Here is a 20947-nt window from a genome sequence, read left to right as displayed (position 1 = left end):
AAAACCTGCAGCACAGCCATGGTGTGTAGAGCCGAAGCAGCTTGACCAGCGGAGGTGTAAGCTCGGCCAGCGAGAGCTGAGGTGGTGCGGCACGGCTTGGATGGATGCACAGGCTTCGACCGCCATCCTGCGGCTGAGGGCGGGCAGAGGTGTGCAGCAATAGCCTCCTCGAGAGGGGGGAGGCTCTCGTAACCGTGGTCTCGGGCGCCGTCGACAGAGGAGAGCGCTGACGAGACAGAAGTCTTCAAGCGTGCGGAGAATGGGGCTTTCCACGACTTCGTGAGTTCATCGTGAACTTCCGGGAAGAAGGGGGCGTTTCTTTGCGGAGGGGCAGAAGGGCGCCCCTGCAGGAACCATTCATCCAGCCTGCTTTTAGCGGGCTCGTCTGGAGGAGACCAGTCGAGCTGAAGGTCGCTGACAGCCCTTGTAAGCACGCGAGTAAGCTCCGCGTCGATATCATCGCGTTGTCCGGTGCAGCTGGGTGCTGTAGAGGGGGGGGGTCCGCAATGGAGCCCGACCATTCCTCACTACTGGACGCGGCGAGAGAAAGGCTGTCGTGTCTGTCCTCTTCCGCCCCAGGCGCTCCGAAGGAGAAGGGGGCGCTGGTGAGCAGGGACTGGCGCTGCTCGTCCACGAAGAGGACAGGCGAAGGAGAGAGAGCGGGTGAGGCACGCGGGGAGTGTTCCGGCGTGAGCTCGCGTGTAGCAGTGTGCTCAGGCATTCTCTGACCGCGGCGTTTCTTACGCGGCACTTGAGAGAGAAGAGGCGGAGCGGGTGGAGCATCGTGGCTGGTTTGAGCTAATCGAGCCCGCAGGGTCGATATAGCCATGTCGTCGCACTCAGGGCAGCCGCCCTTGGAGAGTGCGCTCTCAGCATGCTCGCGGCCCAGGCAGGAGACACAGATGATGTGGCGGTCCTCGCTGGGCAGAGGGCCTCGGCAGGAAGCGCAGGCCCGAGGCATTTGAAACAACGCCTCGAATTCTGGAGGAAAAAAGTGTGATGCAGCGGCAAACACACTAGCTTTGTAAAGGATATAGTCACGCCGGATGGCGCAGCAGGAAGCGAGTGCTGAAGGCGGCGTCGAGATGAAGCACGAGCCGGCGTCCTCAGATCTGCGTTGCAGTGCTATCCCGCTGAGAGGCTTTTCGACGGCGTGTAGAGGCTTCTCCGGAGAAGACAGCGAAGTGCAGGTGAGATCGCTGAAGGAGATGAAATCTGATCCCTATGGTGAAGCAGTGGCTTATATAGTTCCAGCCATGCCTATTTTGGCGCGCTCTGACGCCCAATGGGCGCGAAGCGCCCCCATTGGTTCGTTCCTCTCCGCCGCCTCACCATAGGTTGCTGCAGTTGCCGCAGCACAGCCAATAAGCGCGCGAGCCGCTTCGCTTGGGTCTGCTGTGCTGCAGCACTGCGTTTTACATTATTTAAAAATTAAGGATAATTTTTGGCTTCATATTCTCGAGAAAAGGTCCCATAGCGTAAGCTAGCTTACGCAGTACGAGAGTACTCTCGAAAGGGAACACTTTTTTGGGTGGTAATTCAATCACAGTGTGCACACAACTCCACTGAGCCAGCAGACTGCATGCCTGCAACAGGGTGTGGCATGTGGACTTCCATGTGAGGTCCTGAAAACATTTACAAGGTGTAATTCTATGCTTGTACGGTCGACTACAGATTGCGGAAACTGACTGATTTGCATAAGCAAATGATATTCATATTGGCTGCCTATTGCTCTTTAAACATAGCTATGTAGCGTATCTTTCTGGCATGTAGCTGAACAAGTCACAAGTGATTATTCCTTCACAAGGAAAGGATGTTTCCTGTGTGTTGGACAGAGACGATAACCAGCACGGTTCAGAGGGGTCGTGATGTCTTTCCCCCCATGCTTTCTAGTGAATGTTGATGTTTGTGCCAGTAAAGGTGGGCTGGTGAGATGTGCCTCTGACTCCTGCAGCGTGACATTCAGGAGGGGCCTTCTGGCGACGTGGGCCAGTGGCACTGCCTCCTCTGTTTTGTCTTTGATGAACACGTTGAGGTCTCAGCGAGGGGACACGTGTGAGGTCATGAGATTCTGCCACTGGCGTGTGGAGGTCAGCCTGTTTATCTGCTTCCTCTTGCCTGCATGCCACTACACTCAGATAGGATGCTGGGGGACAAATTTAGACCTCCAGCTCACCCTCCATCTGCCGTGGCTAGCTGTAGGCCTGTATCCATGGGAACCGGAGCCAGGTTGCCAAGAGTAAGAGCTGGAAAGAGAAGCACTAACTCTTTATTCGTCATTCTGCTCAACTAACAATAAAAAACACAATTTTAATGGATCTGACATGATGACGACAATGAGTTATTGTCTTCAAATAGAGCGTGATCAGATTATTATGATCACTTAAAAGCCAGCACGCTGCCATCAGTTTTGTAAGTATTGTTTTTTAATTATACAAGCGTTAGACAAAATGAGCTCCTTTAATCAAGACGGTCTACTTATTTACTACAGTCCTGACAAGCCGCCACGCGGCCTCTGGGGTCCTTGAATTTACTCTCAACTCCTTAAAAAAGCCAATTTTATAGATCAGCTGGGTCAGCTCACCGAAACCACTAGAAACGAGCCAACCAAATCCTGTTGAGAGATATTTATATCATTCTTGGTGGTGCAATTAGCATACGACGAACAAGGTGACATTTCTGTTATCAAATCTGGCGAGTTGTCACTAGGAGAGTGGGAGGCAGAGAAAAAGCAAGAAGGGAGAGCTTTAAAACGTGTTTTTCCATTCCTGTCTTGCGTCTGTGGGCTATTCTAGGAAATGGCATGACGATTTTATTATTTCATATACTCAAGCATACTTACTTTACATTTTCTTCCCAATATGTAAGACTTTCTACATACAAAGGCAAGTTTGCTATATATTTCATCCACAATTTATGATCCAGGTCAGATTGCCATGCCAGCATATCTTGAAAGTGAAACCAAACCTAAATTACAGTTGAATTTCAGTGACTTTTCTGTGCGTTTAAACATTTGTGCAATATTAGTACTAACTAGAGTTTAAGGAAATGTTGATAGTGCTTTGGGTTACAAGTATTATTTTACACTAGGTGAAAATAGTACATATCATTGCTTAAAGTAATTATTTAAACATTTCATTCGATTTTTATTTATTTATTTATTTACATTTAGCATGCATGTAAATAGGAAACAAAATAGGAAGTAGGATGGTGTTGTTATGTGTCAGTACAGCAGGGTCTGTATGTCAGTTTGAGAAGTTCCCCTCTTCCTCTATATGTTTGAGAGAGGGAGCAAGAGAATAAGGAAAGAGTATCTTGCACCATCTTTTATCACATTCTCCTTGTGTCCTCAGTTCCTCCTTCACTTGACCTCTGCCTGGCTTTGTTTTCTCGCTATTGTTGATGTTTCATGAGTCTGTTACAGAAAGGCAGACAAAAAGTGTCTTTTTATTTAGGGCTCCTGTATTCGTGGTCCAGCATCATTTTTTTTTTTCTGCTGCCTATGCACAGTTCAAACCCTTTTCTTCCACTTCTCTTTTTCTTATGTCAAAGCCTTGTTTTTCTCTCTCTCTCTCTCTCTCTCTCTCTCTCTCTCTCTGGCAATTTTAGTATCATCATTATAATTCAAGTGAGATTTAAAGATAATCAAGCAAATATTAAATGAATACTTATTTCTTGATAGATATGAAACAAAGCCAGAAATCAATAGAACTTGTTGACTTAGGTCTCTTCTTAATGCCGATTATTGCCATAGTGAAGATTTGACCGTATGCTTGCAATTCTAGTTTTCTATAAAGATGATATGAGTAATTCATAAACTAACCACATTTTCCAGTTATTAGAATTATGTAGACCTGGAAAGTCTGATCATTTTTGTTTGCTACTTTGTGATCACTAAGATGGAGATTTGTGATCTTATGTGCAAACTTCCTTTCATTATTTTCTGTCTGCATGAAAATGTCGTAATAGAGGGTCTCCCAATACAGTGCATTGCACATAGACACCTATGAATAATTCACATAATGTTCTTTCCATCCGAAAGCCTCTTAATTGGTCTGTTTAAGAGCCACATCAATACCGTGTCAGAGGTCATTAAGTTGTCTCTCACTTATATATGACGGATGAACAGACATACATTACAGAGTGATAAGTCTCTTGTCTACATTTCTTTTCTCTCTACCCTTTTAGTTTAAATCCGTTTGTATAAATCCAGACAGAAACTCCAACCATCAAACAATGTATTTCTATAATAAACTATATGCACCATTCGCAGTAATAACCCTGTGCAAATCAGGTGCGTTCATTATAAATTTGTTGTTCAGATATTTTTCAAGTCAAATGTATACCTATTTCATGAATAATGATGAAGGTCTTAGTATTGTTATATCTATAACAATTGCTTGCTGTTGATAAAAACACTGTCTAACCAAAGCTTACCTCTGTGCTGAGAATGCTCATTAAATTGTTGCGCATCACTCAGCCAGCAGCAGCTGTTTGAGAAAGCAAACTCAGAATCTGTTATTAAAAGTATAAAAGTTATTAAAAGTTATTTTAAGAGGAAAGCAGTTTTTCTGCTCACTGCTTTTTCTTCAGTGAACAGGAAGTAAGGAAACCGAAGATGCTGTAGTTTATGTGAACGTATGGACAATGTGTAAGGCACTTCACTGAAACAGCAAATAATTGCACAAATCCAACATTTTTGTTGATTTCCAGTTAAATTATACCTAATATAAATTTACATTTATGCATTTTACTTGTGACTTACAGTGCATTCAGGGTATACATTTTTTACCAGTATGTGTATTCCCTGGGAATCGAACACAGGGCTAATTGAATAATTTAAAATTAGCTAAGCAGTAGTTGGTAGATTAGCTTGCTGTATTTTTGAATAGCTTACCTAGTCTCCCATGGCCTAGTCTCACATAGCCAGACCTTCAGACTGACGGCTGAAGGCCTGGAATCTATGGCAGCTTTCATTGGCCAAGGCCTGCACATCCTGTATAACTCAACCAATCCGATGACATCTTCGACACTACTAAAGTGTTTCCACTTTTGTGTCCCATATGCATCAGACGTTTAGCCAACGGTCCGTGGACATGATGTCTGAGGCTGAGACTACCCGTAGCAAGACCTTCAAAATGACAGCAGAAGGTCTGGGAACCTTAGCCGCTTTCAATGACCAAGGACCATCCAAAAGGCCATATGACTGACATATAAAGCAACCAATCATGTTTTGTTTTGTGTGTGTCATGTTTAGGGATATGGAAATGTCCCCACAATAACAGAACGGTCTGTAAAACTCTTGGACATATATTAAAGATTCTATGCCGCAAACTGTAAATTTCACATAATTTTGAAAATCCATCGATTAGTTGATCCTGATAAGCACTCATCACTGTCACGGTCACAGAAGTAAACACAATGGCAAGAGACTAAAGGCCCCGATATACTTCAAACGAAGTTAACTTTCAATCTTCGTTTGGGGGTAAAAAGAAGATTGAAAAGGCTAAGTGACGTTAGACTGTTTGCGAACTTTCCGACACCCCTGCTGGAGATGTAGATGTAGGTTAATGTAAACATGACTCGTGACACTCGCGCGTATCCCTTAAACACAACAACAATGCAATGATGGTGTATGTACAGTAGGTGTGAGATGGGTACCGATAGTCAGATTATAGACAAGAGAATAATGATTAGCAGTAGTTCAAAGTCAAGTTTGCAATTGAAAAGAACCTTTTCATTTCCATAATAAGTCCTTTAAGTATGAATGGCTTATAGTCTGAAAACTTAAGCATGATGTGGATAAAAAGTCAGTTTGTTACTTTATTTTATTAGTGTTCATTTATTTTATTGAACTGGATAAATTATTACACCTTTTTATATTTTATGTGGTGTCATGATTTGATAAAAACAAAAGTTTATTATTGTATGTTCCTGTGGCATTTCATTTATTGTATACCTTTTAAATTTGCTTACTGAAAGAACAACAGCAGCAGCAGCAGCAGTATGGTGTAACGTTTATTTAAAACGCATGTATTTGGTACTTTTAACTTTTATCTTTACTCTTTCCTTTCATTCTTTTCATGGCTTTGGAAAACTTGCATCTGAGGTTTCTCTACGTCACTTTTTGCATAACTCCGGGTCGTCGACACCAAGCTTTGTTTTTCTTTCGCAATTTCTTTCTAGGAATTAAATTCTATATCTGAATCTTTAAAGTCTCTCTGTGAGCAATCGTACAGGTGCAGATATATCTGTGGCAGCTCAGCAATGTGACACAGTGTATTCATGTCGCTAGTGACTAGGAGCTGTTGTTCTCCTGCCGCCTGACCTCCGTTGAATGAGAAACGAGTCGGGAAAAAAATTTGCACGTCAAAGAAGGTGGAGTTCCAGACCACACCCACCAATTGCATAACTACCACAGACCAATGGAAGCTCAAATGTGTTTAGGAGCCAAAACAAATGCCCCCAGAAGGTTTGCTTTGGTGAGCGGTTTCTACTTGCTGAAACTAACTCAGAAAAGGAAGTTTGGTTCTGCCCGATTTTTTTCGAAATGATGTCATATCAGTTTGTTCTTCGATTTCTTTTAAATTATATCAGGGCCTTACCCTGCACTAACCACTTCTTTTATGTTTCTGTGTCTCTGCAGGGCCAGTAAAGTGACAAGCTGAAGATGGGAGACAAATAAGTATTAAAGAATTATTCAATGTCAGCAGAGAAAGTGCCTCAAAAGCATCTTGAGACAATCTTTGTCAAGCCCCATTGCCAGGCATCAGCCCAAAAGACACACAAAGATGAATTTCAAGGCTATATGTGAACAGGAGAGGCAACATTTAGCACACAACCAGCAGTCAAATATATGGCGGCTGCATACTAACACTGTTTAATTATGCCTTTGTTGGTTAAGACACCATCCAGTATCTTACATTAATTATGGCATAAGACAATTAGTCCCCTAAAGTGAGTGTAAAGACTTTTTCCTGTCGGAAGAGGATTGATGCAATGATGGTTATCGGATTGGTACTCAAAGAAGCATTCTCAATGCATGCTTAAGGCCTCCTCCCAACATCTTATGGAGGCAGAGGAAAAGCAGTCAGCTGATGGGAAGCAGTCTGGTGGGCAGCAGCAGCCATCAGAGTCTTTTTTAGCAGCACAGCTGCCTCAGTTACAGCAACAATCTACCTCGCAATCTGTCCAAGGATCACATGGCCACAGGCAGCCTAAACACTTTAAAATGCTCCAAAGGCAGAAGCAGCAGCAACAGTCACAGGCGGGTGGGTCATCTTGGCAGCTTACAGAAGTACCTGGTCCTTCAAGAGGCAGCTGTTCAGATCCATCTCCCCAAATTCATAATGTTAAGCAAACTCAATCTCTGCCCAGTGTAGAAGCACAGGAAGGCACCCCATGTAGACACGAACGTAAGCCCCAAAAACCAGGGAAATATGTGTGCACATACTGCGGCCGTCCTTGTGCAAAGCCTAGCGTCCTCCAAAAACATATCCGTTCTCACACTGGAGAGAGACCTTATCCATGTGTCCCATGTGGCTTCTCCTTCAAGACCAAAAGCAACTTGTACAAACACCGCAAATCCCATGCGCATCGAATAAAAGCAGGCATGGCTTCAAGTCGTGAAGAGACCAGTTTTATTGGGCCGGAAGGTGGAGCTTTGGGAGATGAACAAGAAGAAGGTACGGAAGGAGAGAGTACAGGTTCTGAGGATGAGACTGGGCAACAGCAACCATCTACCTCACAGGGCAGGCCAACTCTGAAAAAAAGTAGTAAAGTGGAATTGTCCTTTGTAGATGAGGGTCCCCAAACTGAGGACTCACAGGCAGTCAAGCAAAGGTTAGCAATGAGGCTAAGTGAGAGGAAGCGAGCTCCCAGAGCATCTTCAGATGAAACCCGATCCTCACTGGGTCCTGGCAGTAAGGGGAGCACAGAATCTGGCTATTTTTCCAGTTCTGGGAGTGCTGAGCTCTCTCAAGTGAGCCCACCAAATGCCAGTGCTAAGACATATGCTGAGATAATTCTAGGAAAGTACGGACGCATAGGACAACAGCAAAGAATTTCACATCAACAACTGCAATTATCATCATCTTCAGGTCAACAGGAAAAATCAATCGCTTTCACTGTACCTAAGACACAAGTAATTGAGCATATAACTAAGCTAATTACTATAAATGAAGCAGTGGTGGATACAAGTGAAATTGATAGTGTCAAACCAAGACGTTCCTCACTCTCTAGAAGAAGTAGCATTGAGTCTGTAAAGTTCTCTTCACCCAAAGAACCCTGTGTTTTTGAACCAAAAGTGGATGCACCAGGCTCTTGCGTCTCTGCTGTTCAGCTTGTTCCTGGTGGTTTTGCAAGTGAATTATCTGGCTCATACTTGGCTGAAACAGAAACATTGGCTGGTCAGAGCTCCAGTGCTCTTCTCTTTAGGAGTCAATCAGTGCCATCTTCTTGTAATACTCCAGATACAGCTTCACATGGCTTTCGTCTAAGTCATTCTTTTGATGATCAGCAGGCCATAGCAGCTGAAATGAGGATTGGGCCACATCAGCGAATGTTACGACGTCAACCTGCTATTGAGGTGCCGGTTGGAGTGGACCTTAGTATTGAGGATGCAGGTCCTTCTTCTAGTTTGAATGAAATAGAATTAGGAAAGAAGCCAGACAGGGAATTACACCTTCATGAGTGTGACATTTGTGGGAAACACTTGAACAAGCAGGACTCTTACACATCACACAGACTAGCGTGTATGAGTAAATCTCCACATGGTCCACAAAGTGAGGAAGACAGTTATTTTACTGAGAATCAGCCACAAACTATGAGCTACAAGTTCAAAGCAATGGCTATGGCTGTGCGCAAGAGAAAAAAAAAAGAAGAAAGTCTTGAGGAAGACCCTCCCAGTCCAGGTCCAACAGCAGTGTCTTTCAGCACCCAGCCTCCATCCATGCTAGTCAGTATTGATAATCAGGGCACACCTTATGACCTTTCACAAAGTGAGATAGAAAGGAGGTGTCCCTGGAAAGAAATTTCTGTTATCCAGCATACCAGATCCTTTGAAAAACAGGAAAGCATCTCTACTGCAAGTCAAGAAGCACAGTCAGAACAAGAGCAATCACAGGAGCCTAAACCAGCCTCCATATCCCGGTTAATCCGTCAACCCAACATTCAAGTGCCAGAAATTCTGGTTACAGAGGAGCCAGATACCGAAATGGTCTCCCATCCAGCAAACACATACACCTCTAAAGAGTCAGAAAAGGTGGAGGAATTCCAGTGGCCTCAGAGAAGCCAAAGTCTGGCTCAGCTCCCTGCAGAGAAGCTGCCGCCAAAGAAGAAGCGTCTCCGTTTGGCTGAGGCAGCCCAATCCTCAGGAGAATCTAGCTTTGAGTCAGTATCCCTGCCACACAGCCCAAGCCAAGAGAGCAATGTTTCCCATGCCTCCAGTCGATCTGCATCCTTTGAGGAATCAGGAAGGCCAGACTCTGAAATGCAAAGTGGTTCCTGGAGCTCCCAAGTGTCCCACATGCTGACTGTTCCATCAAGTATCCATCAACACCATCATTCTCACAGAGAGATGCGCCGCTCAACCTCTGAACAGGTATCTGCAAGTCCTCCACACCGTTCACATGTAGAGGAAACAAGAAGTAAGTCATTTGACTATGGGTCCCTCTCTCAAGGGCGCACTTCTGCTACTTGGAAGGAGAAGAGGAAATGTCTCTTGGTGAAGCACGGAACCCTTGGTGAAACTGAACAGGAGGAGTCATGTAAACGTGTCATCTCAGCTGTTTGCCAGTCCTACACAGGTCATCCTCCATTCACAATCACAGACCATAGAATGGGAGGCAGGACCTCTAGGCATATAGGAAAGACCTTGCAGCTTTTCCAGTCCTCTCTTTCCCTCCCACCAGCAGTTTTCCCTCTACAACAAGCAAACCCTGATTTTTGTTCCCCAAGTCAGCTCACTAGATTCCTTCCAGTCACTACAGCAGTTGTTTCTACTCAGATGTTTCAGCAAGCCTTCCTTCACAGTGAGCCACCTCTGTCACATCCGAGACCCATAGAATATGTAGAACGCCTTGGATTACCCATTCAGCCACTCACCACTTTATTCCCTCTACAATCAAATGACGTTGCTCAGGCTGTTTGCTTGCCAGGTGGGTTGACTATTCAGGTCCCCTCGGGGCCTCTCTTCAGTGAGTCTAGGTCATCACCTTCCTCCTTGAGTACTCCCAGTCATTCACAACAGCAGTTAGTTGTCCGCCACAACCCCTATCCGGTGATTGCTCCTTGTCTTCAACAGCTTATGCCAGAGATGTCTCTTGTAGTGCCTGTGCGCTTACAGACCCACATTCCTACCTATGCTAGTGCCATGTATACAACCATCTCACAAATTTTAGCCACAGCGCAACATCCAGTCTGCTGCACAGCTATGGTAATCATGGGTAAGCTGGAGGAAGACAAGCTTCAGAGATCTTACCTTAGGCTTCCCTCACCTAACCCCAAGAGCTATATTCCCTTGCCACTGCCTATCGAGCATGGAGCAGGTGCTTCATCTGATGCAAGCTGTGGGCAGCTCAGTGCTGGAGGAAGCAAGCGAATGCTGTCACCTGCAGGTAGTCTAGAACTCAGTTTAGAGGCACAGCGGCACCAAAAACGGGTGAAAGAGGAGGAGGAGAAAGAAGAGGGTGACAAGGAAGGTGATGATAACAAATGTGACAGTAAATCTCAGGGAGTGAGTCCGGGAAAAATTAAACAGAGGCTAACAGTGGAGATGGTAAGGAGGGCCAAAGATCCAAGAGAAGTTATTGAAGCTGAAAAGTTAAGCAAGCAGGAAATAACCCAACACAAATTAGAAACCTTGAATGAGGAGGGAAGGAAAGAGGCAGGACATCAGTATTCTCCAAGAGTAACAAGTCCAGAGAAATCTGTGGACCCCTCATTCCCCAGTTTGCATACCACTACATCTGTCAGCTGGTGCTACCTGAATTACACAAAGCCCAACCCCTCTACACATAGAGATTCAGCTTCCGTCTATTCCTCATGGAGTGTTAGCATGCATAACCCCAATATACCTGGCTTGTCCACCAAAATATTACTGTCTCTGCTGCGCTCCAAACAGAAACATAGTGCTGAGACATACACTATGGCTACAACTCCACCACCAACCACTGACAAGCTGGTTCCTACTGACAGCAAGGCGACCAATGCGTCAGAGGTAAACATCACTTTAATTTTTCATTTCAACACATTGCCGAGATTGTTTAATAAGAAAATATATAAACTGCCTGCTGTTGTTGTTGTGTATAAATTTACTACAGTGTTGGTTAAGTAACCTGTCTGTCTGGAGTGTAGGTACATGCCTCCCCGCCCAGCACACCCATCAAAGTAAAAGAGGAACCACCATATGAAAGAGGTGAAAAAGAGAAGAGTGCTGATGACGTACCCGCTACCTTGACGCAAAGTGAGGCAGCACGTATTTGCATTTTTGAAGGCGGGTGAGTAAATTCTTACGTGTTATTTTTGAAACTAGCTTGTCAAGCTAAGATGCACTAGATAAGATGCAGTCTAGCTTACATAGTTACACTACAAGCTACAAGCTTGTTTGCGGAACATAGGTACATTTTCGTGTTTCCAAACGAACATATTAAGTGGCGGAAGTCTCCTTGTTCAGCGCAAATCCCGCCCTGCAGCTGATTCTAAGGCCGGTGACACACTGACTGCATGGCGTGAGCATGGCGTTTCTGCTGCGTGTCAGTTGCTTCACATTTTCTGTGTCTTTACACACCAGAATCGTGCCTGAAGCGGCGCTGGCACGCTGCTGCTACTGTAGGTGACATAGAGGGAGACCGCCGACAGACCAGGATCTTGTCTTCACGACAACAATATCTATACTTCATGTTGAGCATAAATATAAAGCCTGATGATAAAGGACACCGTCAACAGTATTGACGGCAAAATATACTATGTTTGACAGGTGCAATATGCCAGTGTGTCACCGGCCTAAGGTTTTCAAAAGGCATCACGCGAGTGTGAACATCACTACAACTAGGAAAAAAACGATTGTAATTCAAACGCAGCTCCCGTCGGCATTTAAACAGACCTTTGCTCTTAATTCCGATCGGTCCAACGCAATAACGAAATCTGAGCAGGTCTAAAAACTGAAACTGTTGATGCTGCACTTTACACTTTGGAAAAGTTATATATTTTTTTAAATATGAGCAGGCCTACAAGCTGGGATTGGTAATGCTGCACTGTAATCATAGTTATTTATTTATATTTTTAATTATATTTTATTATATTATATTGGTTTGAGACTGAGAGTATTTTATTTAGTGGAGAACTTTTCAGCAGTATTTTATTTCTTATTCTTTTTTTATTTTATTATAAATTATATTATATTATTTATTTTATAAATAAACCATTTGTAAACAAATTGTTAAAAAAAGTTTATAGTAATAAACAACCTGCAGTTTAATGTTTGCATTTCTTTCCCTTACTGTACCGAAAATGAACCGAACCGTGACTTTAAAACCGAGGTACGTACCGAACTGTGATTTTTGCGTACAGTTACACCCCTAATATATATATATATATATGGTCTTAAGTCATGTTAAACTAAGAGTACTAATAGTACAATTTATTAATTATCTTCCCACCATGAAAGTGCATTTTTGTAAGTGCTAATTACAGCACAGTTGCCGCTCAGCTTGAGGTTTTCTGTTTATTTGCTGTGTGAGTGATAAAGACATGGTGGTACAGGTGAGATTATGAAACATTAGGGACTTTATTCCTACCTTTTTCAGTTGTCTGCAGAATTCACGCCTTGCTCAAAGGTATGAATTTGGATGGCACGTTGAGCGGGTGCTGATTACTTAGACAGTAGCTCTGTAGATTTATTTTTGAAGTCTGCTGCTCATTAATGTTATGCCAACCATATCTGCATAGCACAGCTAACAAGTAAAAAGGCTAATTACTGAGATAATAATTTGTTATTTTTTAGGAACAATTGTTGAGTTGTTGTTTGTTTTATTTGTTTAGATGAGATGAGATTATCAAAATGCCACAACATTAATAACCGTGAGTGCATTATAAAGGGAAACAGTTAAGATTTTCATAATTTTTCAGCCCGAGTTTGTAGTAGATGATTCGAATAATATCATTTTTAATATAAAAATGAAAGCACAGCAGAATGTTGTATTAATGGATAATAAAAAGCAGAAATAGAAAAGCTGACCTGTAAACATCAAAAGCTTTGGATTCATTAGCTGGGTCTCTTGTAGTCATCTGCTTATGCGGGGCTCTCAGTGTGGTTAAGGGCTTAAACTGCGGCAACAACTCACCACAGCCTGCATTTTTATCCCTGCTTCCTTTGTCTCTCTCACTGCCTCTATTTCTCTCATACGGCTCTTCCACCTTGCACACCAACGCACTGCCTAATCACATCAGTCTTTGCGCTCTCTGTCTCGCACACACACTCCATTTTGTCTCCAAAACTTCTCACATCCATCAGCACCCTTTTGTCTTTGCACGTCTCATAGCTGTTATTGTTGTTTGCTTTCTTCCTCACGAGTAGAACACAATCTTACTGAAGGACAATCAAAGGTACCAGTTTTTCTGTAGTCACCGGGCCCTTTCAATGGCACCTTTCTAAAAATAGTTGACAGGTGTGTTTGTATATTAAAATACTTCAATGTCATCCCTCTGATTGCATTTGCAGTGTCCTGAATGAAAGCTGGGTCCTACAAAATGGAGTGTACTAGATTTTTTTATTTTTACCTAAAAACAGATGTTTAGTGAGTCTTTGTCTCTCCACCCCATCCATTTTTACATTTTTCATGAAAGCCAACAGACAGCTTTCAAAATGCATATGCTGTCTACATAAACACATCCAATCCTGTCACTATCATAGCTGCCATATAAAGCAGATGAGGATTCATACTCTAGCAGTCAATAATACAATTATACATTAATATGTTCTCTCTGACTGTGGGACTCATAGCATTGTCTCATAAGTATGTAAAAGATTGTTATTAATACTTACTATTTATATAAAAATAATAAAATGTATATACTTTTTATTATTTTCTTTTCTTTAATATTTAATATTATATATATATATAAGTATGTTTGTTAACCCCAAGAGGGTGATTAAGACCATTTGATTGTCTAATTTCACCCTATATGCGTTTAGTTTGCAATACTGACTGACAGGTTCTGCAATTTTTCACTTATTACATGGCCGCTCATACCAAATAAATACATATATATGGATATAAAATAAGGATTTCGGTTGTCATCTTTTTATCTTAGATTAGGGTAATGTCTCTGCTAAGAAGAATAGTGCAATGTGACAAAAATCAGCATAACAACCACACAAACACTAGAACAATATTACAAAATTAATTTATATGTATACATTATATTGTTAATCTTCAACACAAATTACTTTCTCTATGGACTAACAATCTAGCATATCTAGCCTCAGTGTAACATGTCCTTCTTTCTTTCTTTCTTTCTTTTTGTCTCATCCTTATCTTTTTGGTTGTAGCCAAATTTTCTTTTAAGAGCAATGTTTTATAAATTCCTTTTAGAATATATAGGTATGTCATTAAATACAACTAAATCTCTTGTACAATACATTATTTATTGGGTAAACTTGTATTATGTAAGAGAGCTTCAGTAGACACATGATATGGAGTTAATAGGTTTTTATGTAAGGCCAGTTTTATCTATCTGTTCTGAACTGGGATTGTCTTGCCAGCAAAAAACACCTAGTTTTCAGCCAAAGCGTGGTTTCTTGAGACCATCAGTGGACTGACAAGTGCTGAAAATATAGTGGCAGTCCAGACCTCTTTTAATTAGGGATTCAATGTTTTGGAAAATTCATATCAGGATCCTGTCAAAGTGTAGTATATTATTCATCTTAATGAGTCTATTATTTTTATTAACCTTTCTGTCTGTCTGTGTGTGTGTGTGTCTCTCTCTCTCTCTCTCTCTCTCTCTCTCTCTCACTCACTTGAGCAGGTATAGGTCAAATGAGGACTATGTGTATGTTCGGGGTAGGGGAAGAGGAAAATATGTGTGTGGGGAATGTGGGATTCGCTGCAAGAAGCCCAGCATGCTAAAAAAGCACATTCGCACTCATACAGATGTTCGCCCTTACGTCTGTAAGCACTGCAACTTCGCCTTTAAAACCAAAGGTAGACATATACCTCTTTTTCAAACTCATCGCATCCTGTTACATCACAGTTCCTCTATGTTTGTCTCTCTTACCACAGAAATGGTTTAATTTTTGTATTTTGTCATTGCCTCTTTCATTGAGAATATCTTTTCCTCAAAGGGAACCTTACCAAACACATGAAGTCCAAGGCCCACGGTAAGAAATGCCTGCAGATGGGAGTGTCAGAGTCATCTGTGGATGAGCTGGAAACTGAGGAAGCAGGTAGGATTGCCAAAAAGAGTTGTTGTGCTTTGATGGAAACTGTAATATGTAAATGCAGCTTGATCATTTAAACCATCTTCCACGTTTCTCAGTAATGATTCATTGCATTACATAAGTGAGGAATTATTATACACATTCAGGCATGGTTTATTTTCTTACAGGTACATGCATATAAAGTACATGCATATTGCTCACCCTTTGGGCGATAGACTAATTCAGAATCATATTCTACTATATTTAGATATTTATTAGCTTGTTTGCTTCATTGGTGCTAAAGTGATTTCAACCTTGTAGTGTGCTTTCAGACTTGAAAGTTTAAAGAGGCCAATGAAAATCTCTCTCTCTTACTTTGTCTCTTTCTTGACATTTCTCAATCTCAGTGTATCTAAAGCTACAAGGACATTTCATTCAGCCACCCTCCATTCACTAGATTTTAAATGTAGCTGATGAATGAAGCACAACTCAAAAACACATTTTTTTTGCATTAGAATGTTATAGATAGCTTTCTTTTGAGGATTAGTGAGAGTTTATATGAGTTTTTGTGAATCTTTGTGATGTGGTGGAACGGGAGATTCGCATCATGGATGTGCAGCCGAAAAAATTTACAGCAACTGCATGATGCTATCATGTCAATATGGACCAAAATCTCTGATGAATGTTTCCAAAACCGTGTTGAATCTGTGCCACAAAGAATTAAGGAATTTCCCAAGGCAAAAGGGAGTCCAACCCAGTACTAGCAAGGTGTACCTAATAAAGTGGCCAGTCAGTCTACTGTATATAAACAAAAACTACAAAAAACACACACACACACACACACACAAAAAAACTAAAATTCGAACTAAAATTACAACAGAAAAATATAAAAATAAAAATAAATTCAAAATATTAATAAAAACAATCATTTCAGCAAAATATTTCACAATATTACTTTTTACTCTTATTTTTTTTTAAATAAATAACGCCTTTGTGAGCATAAGTGATTATCAACCTTAGACTTTTGAACAGTAGTACCAAAATGACTTTTAAAAATGAGTCTACACCTAGAAATCTTAACTGGATTAAAAAGTGTGACAACTGATCCCGGTCTCCCCATTGGTTCATTTTTAAGTCGTGTCTATTTCTTATATTTATGAACCCATCTGTTTCTGTCCAACAGGGGGCAGTGAGGAGCGAGTGTGTGAGTCAGAAGAACAGGAGGGTCACCAGTTCTCTGATGCTGAAGATTCTGAAACAGAATATGATGAGGATGAGGAAGAGGACTTCTCTTCCCATGATGAACCATCTTCAGTCTGTTCCACTGATACTCGACAGTCCACAGGTGACCTCTCTGAAAGTGGCCAAGGCTCACAAACTGAGCCCTCTGACCCTACAGCAAAAGAGGAATATTCTGATCCCCACAGACCATGGCCTGGCATACGAGCCGTGTCTCCAGGCAGCAAGAGGGCATCGTTCTCCCGCAAGGGCTGGGAGGTTTCCCCAAGGACCTTCTCCCCCAACAGTGAAGGCTCTCCCCTTAGAAGCCTGTCTCCTAGGCTTGAATTGTCCTCACCTAGCTGTCATCTCTCTCCTTCCCCAGAGAGGGGCCCATCGCCCATCAGAGCCCTCTCCCCTCTCAGGCCTCTCTCACCTCTGAGGCCTGTATCCCCGGCGCGGTACAGAAGTCGCAGAGCTCTCTCCTCTCATATGCCCCTAAAGCTCCAGCATCGGCCACACAGCTCACCCGCAGGGCTCCACGGGGAACCTAGCCTGCCAGCTACTGAAGGTCAAAAGGTGGGTAACACAACACAATTTAAATAATATTTTCAATCCAGGCTTATTGGAAAACTGTGTCTGTGGTGACAGTTCAGCAAAAAGATATTACATTTCTTCTTGCACGTTTTGTAGAACTTTTAAAGTGAAATGTCCAGTGAGTGTGCTAGTACAAAAAAAGAGATGTGGCATTATTTTATCATGTTGGTGGTTGTACGGATTGCGGCAGCTCAGAAAAGAAAGGTCAATGCTGTGTCAAGTTTGGAAATATCATGCTTACAGCAGCTGCCAGAAAAGACAAACATGAGATAAGTGCAGTTTTCTCAGAAACAGATTAAAGCGATTGTGGTAACTTTTTTTATACGTTGTTTGCTGTACATAAGGTGTGAGTTCAGAAATGAAAAGTGCTTTGTTACATTTAAAATGAATGTACTACCTACACTACTTAATCCTAACTAACAAAGGCAAACTTTAGTTAAAAGCACCGTTTTCTCAGAAACATGAACGTGAATGTGGCAACTTGGTACAGGTATGTATCACAGCAAAGGCATACTTAGGATAATATTGCACTTATGCTGGATTTTTCTATTTCTATTATTTAGCTTCAAAATGCCACTGTCAGCAAGCAATGTGTTTGACAGATGTTCTGGGTTTTGTGAACAAAAAAAAAAGTAAATTGTGATGATAATTAGAAAAATATTTATGTATATAAACAAAAACAAAAAAAGTTAAATTAGGAATATATACTGTTGAAGAAAAATTAACAAAAACACTGAAAGATATTAACAATGCACAAAAAAATGTTTTTAAATGAGAATAATCCATTAATCCAATGCATCCCAGTCAAAATTATGTTATGTTGCAAATGCTTTCTTTCTGTAACATATGTTAAAACATGGAAAATTATTTCAACAAGGAAACACATGTATTACTCTTTTACACTAGTTTACTAATGTCTCCGATTTTCACAATGACCCTTTTTACAATGTTAACATTTTGCAAATTTTTGTCAGTTATACTGTCAGCTAAATTATTTTCAGTGACTAAAATTAGAAGCCATTTCAGAGTAAAAAAAAAAAGTTTGATTGCAATGCCACATCTCCCTCTACAGGACAAGCCTGGTACTCCAACTCTACAGGAGCGTATACCCCCGGATCCCTGCCTGCTTTCCCCATCCCTACGCTTCTCTCCAAGTGAATCTTTCCCTCCCACTCCTGTGACGCCATGGACCGTGGACCACATGTTTAGCCACCTTCCTTTACACTCCCAAGATCAAGCCCGCATGCCATATCACATGATTCCCATTGGGGGCATCCAAATGGTGCAGCTCAGACCCCGATCACGTCCCAAACTGGAACGACAGTCATCCTCCACCCCTTCGCCCACCTCTCCCAAAGAGGACTCCCCTTTTTCCCTCACCAGGAGGGATTATCCATGGATCTCGCTTCCAGAAACTAGTCCACAAAGAACTCTGGCAGACAAAAAGACAAAAAGCCAAGATGAGGGAGCCAGCCAGTCTGATCGGTCTTGTCCCAGTACAAGTTTGATGTTATCCAAACTCCCCACTTTACAACAAGGTGTAGGGGAGCAAAAGACTGCAAAGGTCAGAAAGCAATATGGTGACTTGAGCTCTGCCACAAAGACTCGCACCTTCAGTCCCGAAACATTTAGGAAAGCAGTGACAGACAGCGATGCAGGAGCTGAGAGAATCTCACAGGAAGGAGCGAGTTCTTCAGGTGAAACAGACAGCTGCGTGAGACTGAAAAGCCTGTAGCGGCGGCACTCAGGGGACGTGGCTCTTTTTCAGAAGGATTTTCAGGATCTGACAGTGCACCTCAGAGCCAGGAAGGTGATCCAGATAGCACTTAAAATCCTCTGTGCACAATTGTGAAATGCTTTCTACTGCTTATACTACTATTGTTTTGTTTTGTAATGCGCTTATTTTTTTATATCCAAAATTTTCAATACTATTGGTAACTTGGTAATTGTTTGTTCTGCAATATTCAAGATTGTAATATGATGCACTTTTTTTTTCTTGGAGAAAAATATTTCTTTAAATTGATTAACTCTGTCCCTCCTATCTTTATTGACATTGCAATCCTAATATATCTATTTGAATATGTACATGTACTTGTAAAACATTAAGAATGGGTATGAATACATTTCTAAGCGACCAAGATGAAAACTTAAATGGAGAGTAATTCCAATATTTTGTTTCTTGTCCAGTATTGCACAAATTCTAGTGATGTGTGCCTTTTTCTGTCCAGATTTACTGCTTGAAGTGTCAAAGAAGAAAAGCTGTGAATTATTTTTATGAATATAGATTTTTTTTTGCAGGAGGATTTTCTTTATACATTAGGTTAAATGAATAAACAAGAAACAAGTTTCGGCAGAGAGCCTTGCAGGGAAATTGCACTGAAGTCATTTTTTTATAATACAAGTGATTCAATGATTAGATAAATCATCTCTGTACAGATAGAAAGTCTATGGTCCATATTTATTGCCATTTGAAAATAAGAAAATGCCTATGTTTTGTTTACTTTGCTTTTCAAAGGGATTTCTATTGTCATTTTTATTATTCTTTACACTTTTTGTTAATAGTTCTTTTTTTGTTATGACCTCAAGACTTGAAATGAAGAAACTGGACAGGCTTTCAGTGAAGTTGGTCAATAGGCGAGGTTCTGGATGGATCAAATGCTCTCCAAATTTGTCACAGACATTTTGCATTTCTGAACCAATAAAGGTGCACCAGGAATTACTAAACCTGCTTATGATGGTGTCCAGTGTTTTGCAGCCAGCAGATGGCGCAGTCTGTTCATTCATGCCTCTTTCAGGACAAAAAACTTCATGTGAAATATTTAATCATTTATGGCCAATTTCATGCTTATATTAGATTACTTTTAATACTACTAAATAAGTGCTTACTTAGGCTCTGTGTGAATAAGAACAGACAATGTTCTATCAGTCTGGATTCCTTCAATATGAAATGCAATGATATTGAGTTATATTCAGTTATATGATCCCACCAGGATGGCTTTGTGTAATTATCATTCTCATGCCATGAGCCAGAAATGTAAGTAATACAATAATTAATAAATGGAAATCCACAGGTTAAATGGGTCAAGTGATTCAAATTTGAATGTGTTTCAACCTAGGTGCAGTTAGTGCCATGCCCAGGTATTTATTTGCCTTATCATTATCACTTTCTCTTGAATACAGTCTGGTGTAAACATTAACCTATCTCATTTAGTGATACACTCCACAACAATGCATTTTATTTTCTGTCTCCGTTTTCGAAACAGTCTGACATTTGGGATTGTCTTTATACAACACTGGAAGATATAGACTCAAGTGCACTTGTGTATATTACACACTTACACAGTTTTTCCCCATAATTTTTAAAAGAAAGCAAAAATGCTACTTAGTTAAAAGAAAATCACTATATAGAAAAACTACAGTTTTTGCAGTATTCACTTTTACTGAAATAATTAAAATATTGTAAGAATATTATTATTATTATTTCAATCAATAAATGTTTTTATTTTGTTTCATGTGAAGTTGTATCAATAGATAAGATGTAAAATATGACATTCCAAAATTTAAAGGTCACATTTATGAAAAGAAGTTCCGGGGAAACACAACATTTAATCATTAATCATTATATGTCCTGCTATGCTTTAAGTGTCTGTTTATCTTTTTACTTTGAAAATAACAAGGCTAAAGCATTTTAACTGTACAAGTATCACTGTTTGA

General features: G+C 41.2%; 1 protein-coding gene across 2 annotated transcripts in view; it reads left to right on the top strand.

The window, feature by feature from the left end:
- The window catches only part of LOC132103224 (transcription factor HIVEP3-like), an 83113-nt gene extending 63557 nt beyond the window's left edge, over window positions 1-19556 (top strand). For both annotated transcript variants that reach the window (XM_059508150.1, XM_059508151.1), the window contains exons 2-7: window positions 6647-11218; window positions 11356-11498; window positions 15028-15203; window positions 15344-15445; window positions 16602-17215; window positions 18306-19556. In XM_059508150.1, the coding sequence (XP_059364133.1) occupies window positions 7043-11218; window positions 11356-11498; window positions 15028-15203; window positions 15344-15445; window positions 16602-17215; window positions 18306-18968 (5874 nt within the window). In that variant the 5' untranslated portion in view covers window positions 6647-7042 and the 3' untranslated portion in view covers window positions 18969-19556. The remainder of the gene's footprint in view (window positions 1-6646; window positions 11219-11355; window positions 11499-15027; window positions 15204-15343; window positions 15446-16601; window positions 17216-18305) is intronic.
- The last annotated feature ends 1391 nt before the right edge of the window (window positions 19557-20947 follow it).

The sequence above is a fragment of the Carassius carassius genome, chromosome 24, assembly GCF_963082965.1.
Source record: "Carassius carassius chromosome 24, fCarCar2.1, whole genome shotgun sequence".
In the NCBI taxonomy this organism is placed as follows: Eukaryota; Metazoa; Chordata; class Actinopteri; order Cypriniformes; family Cyprinidae; genus Carassius; species Carassius carassius.
Note: the sequence above shows the minus strand (reverse complement) of the source record. Positions and strands in the feature narration are given on the sequence as shown.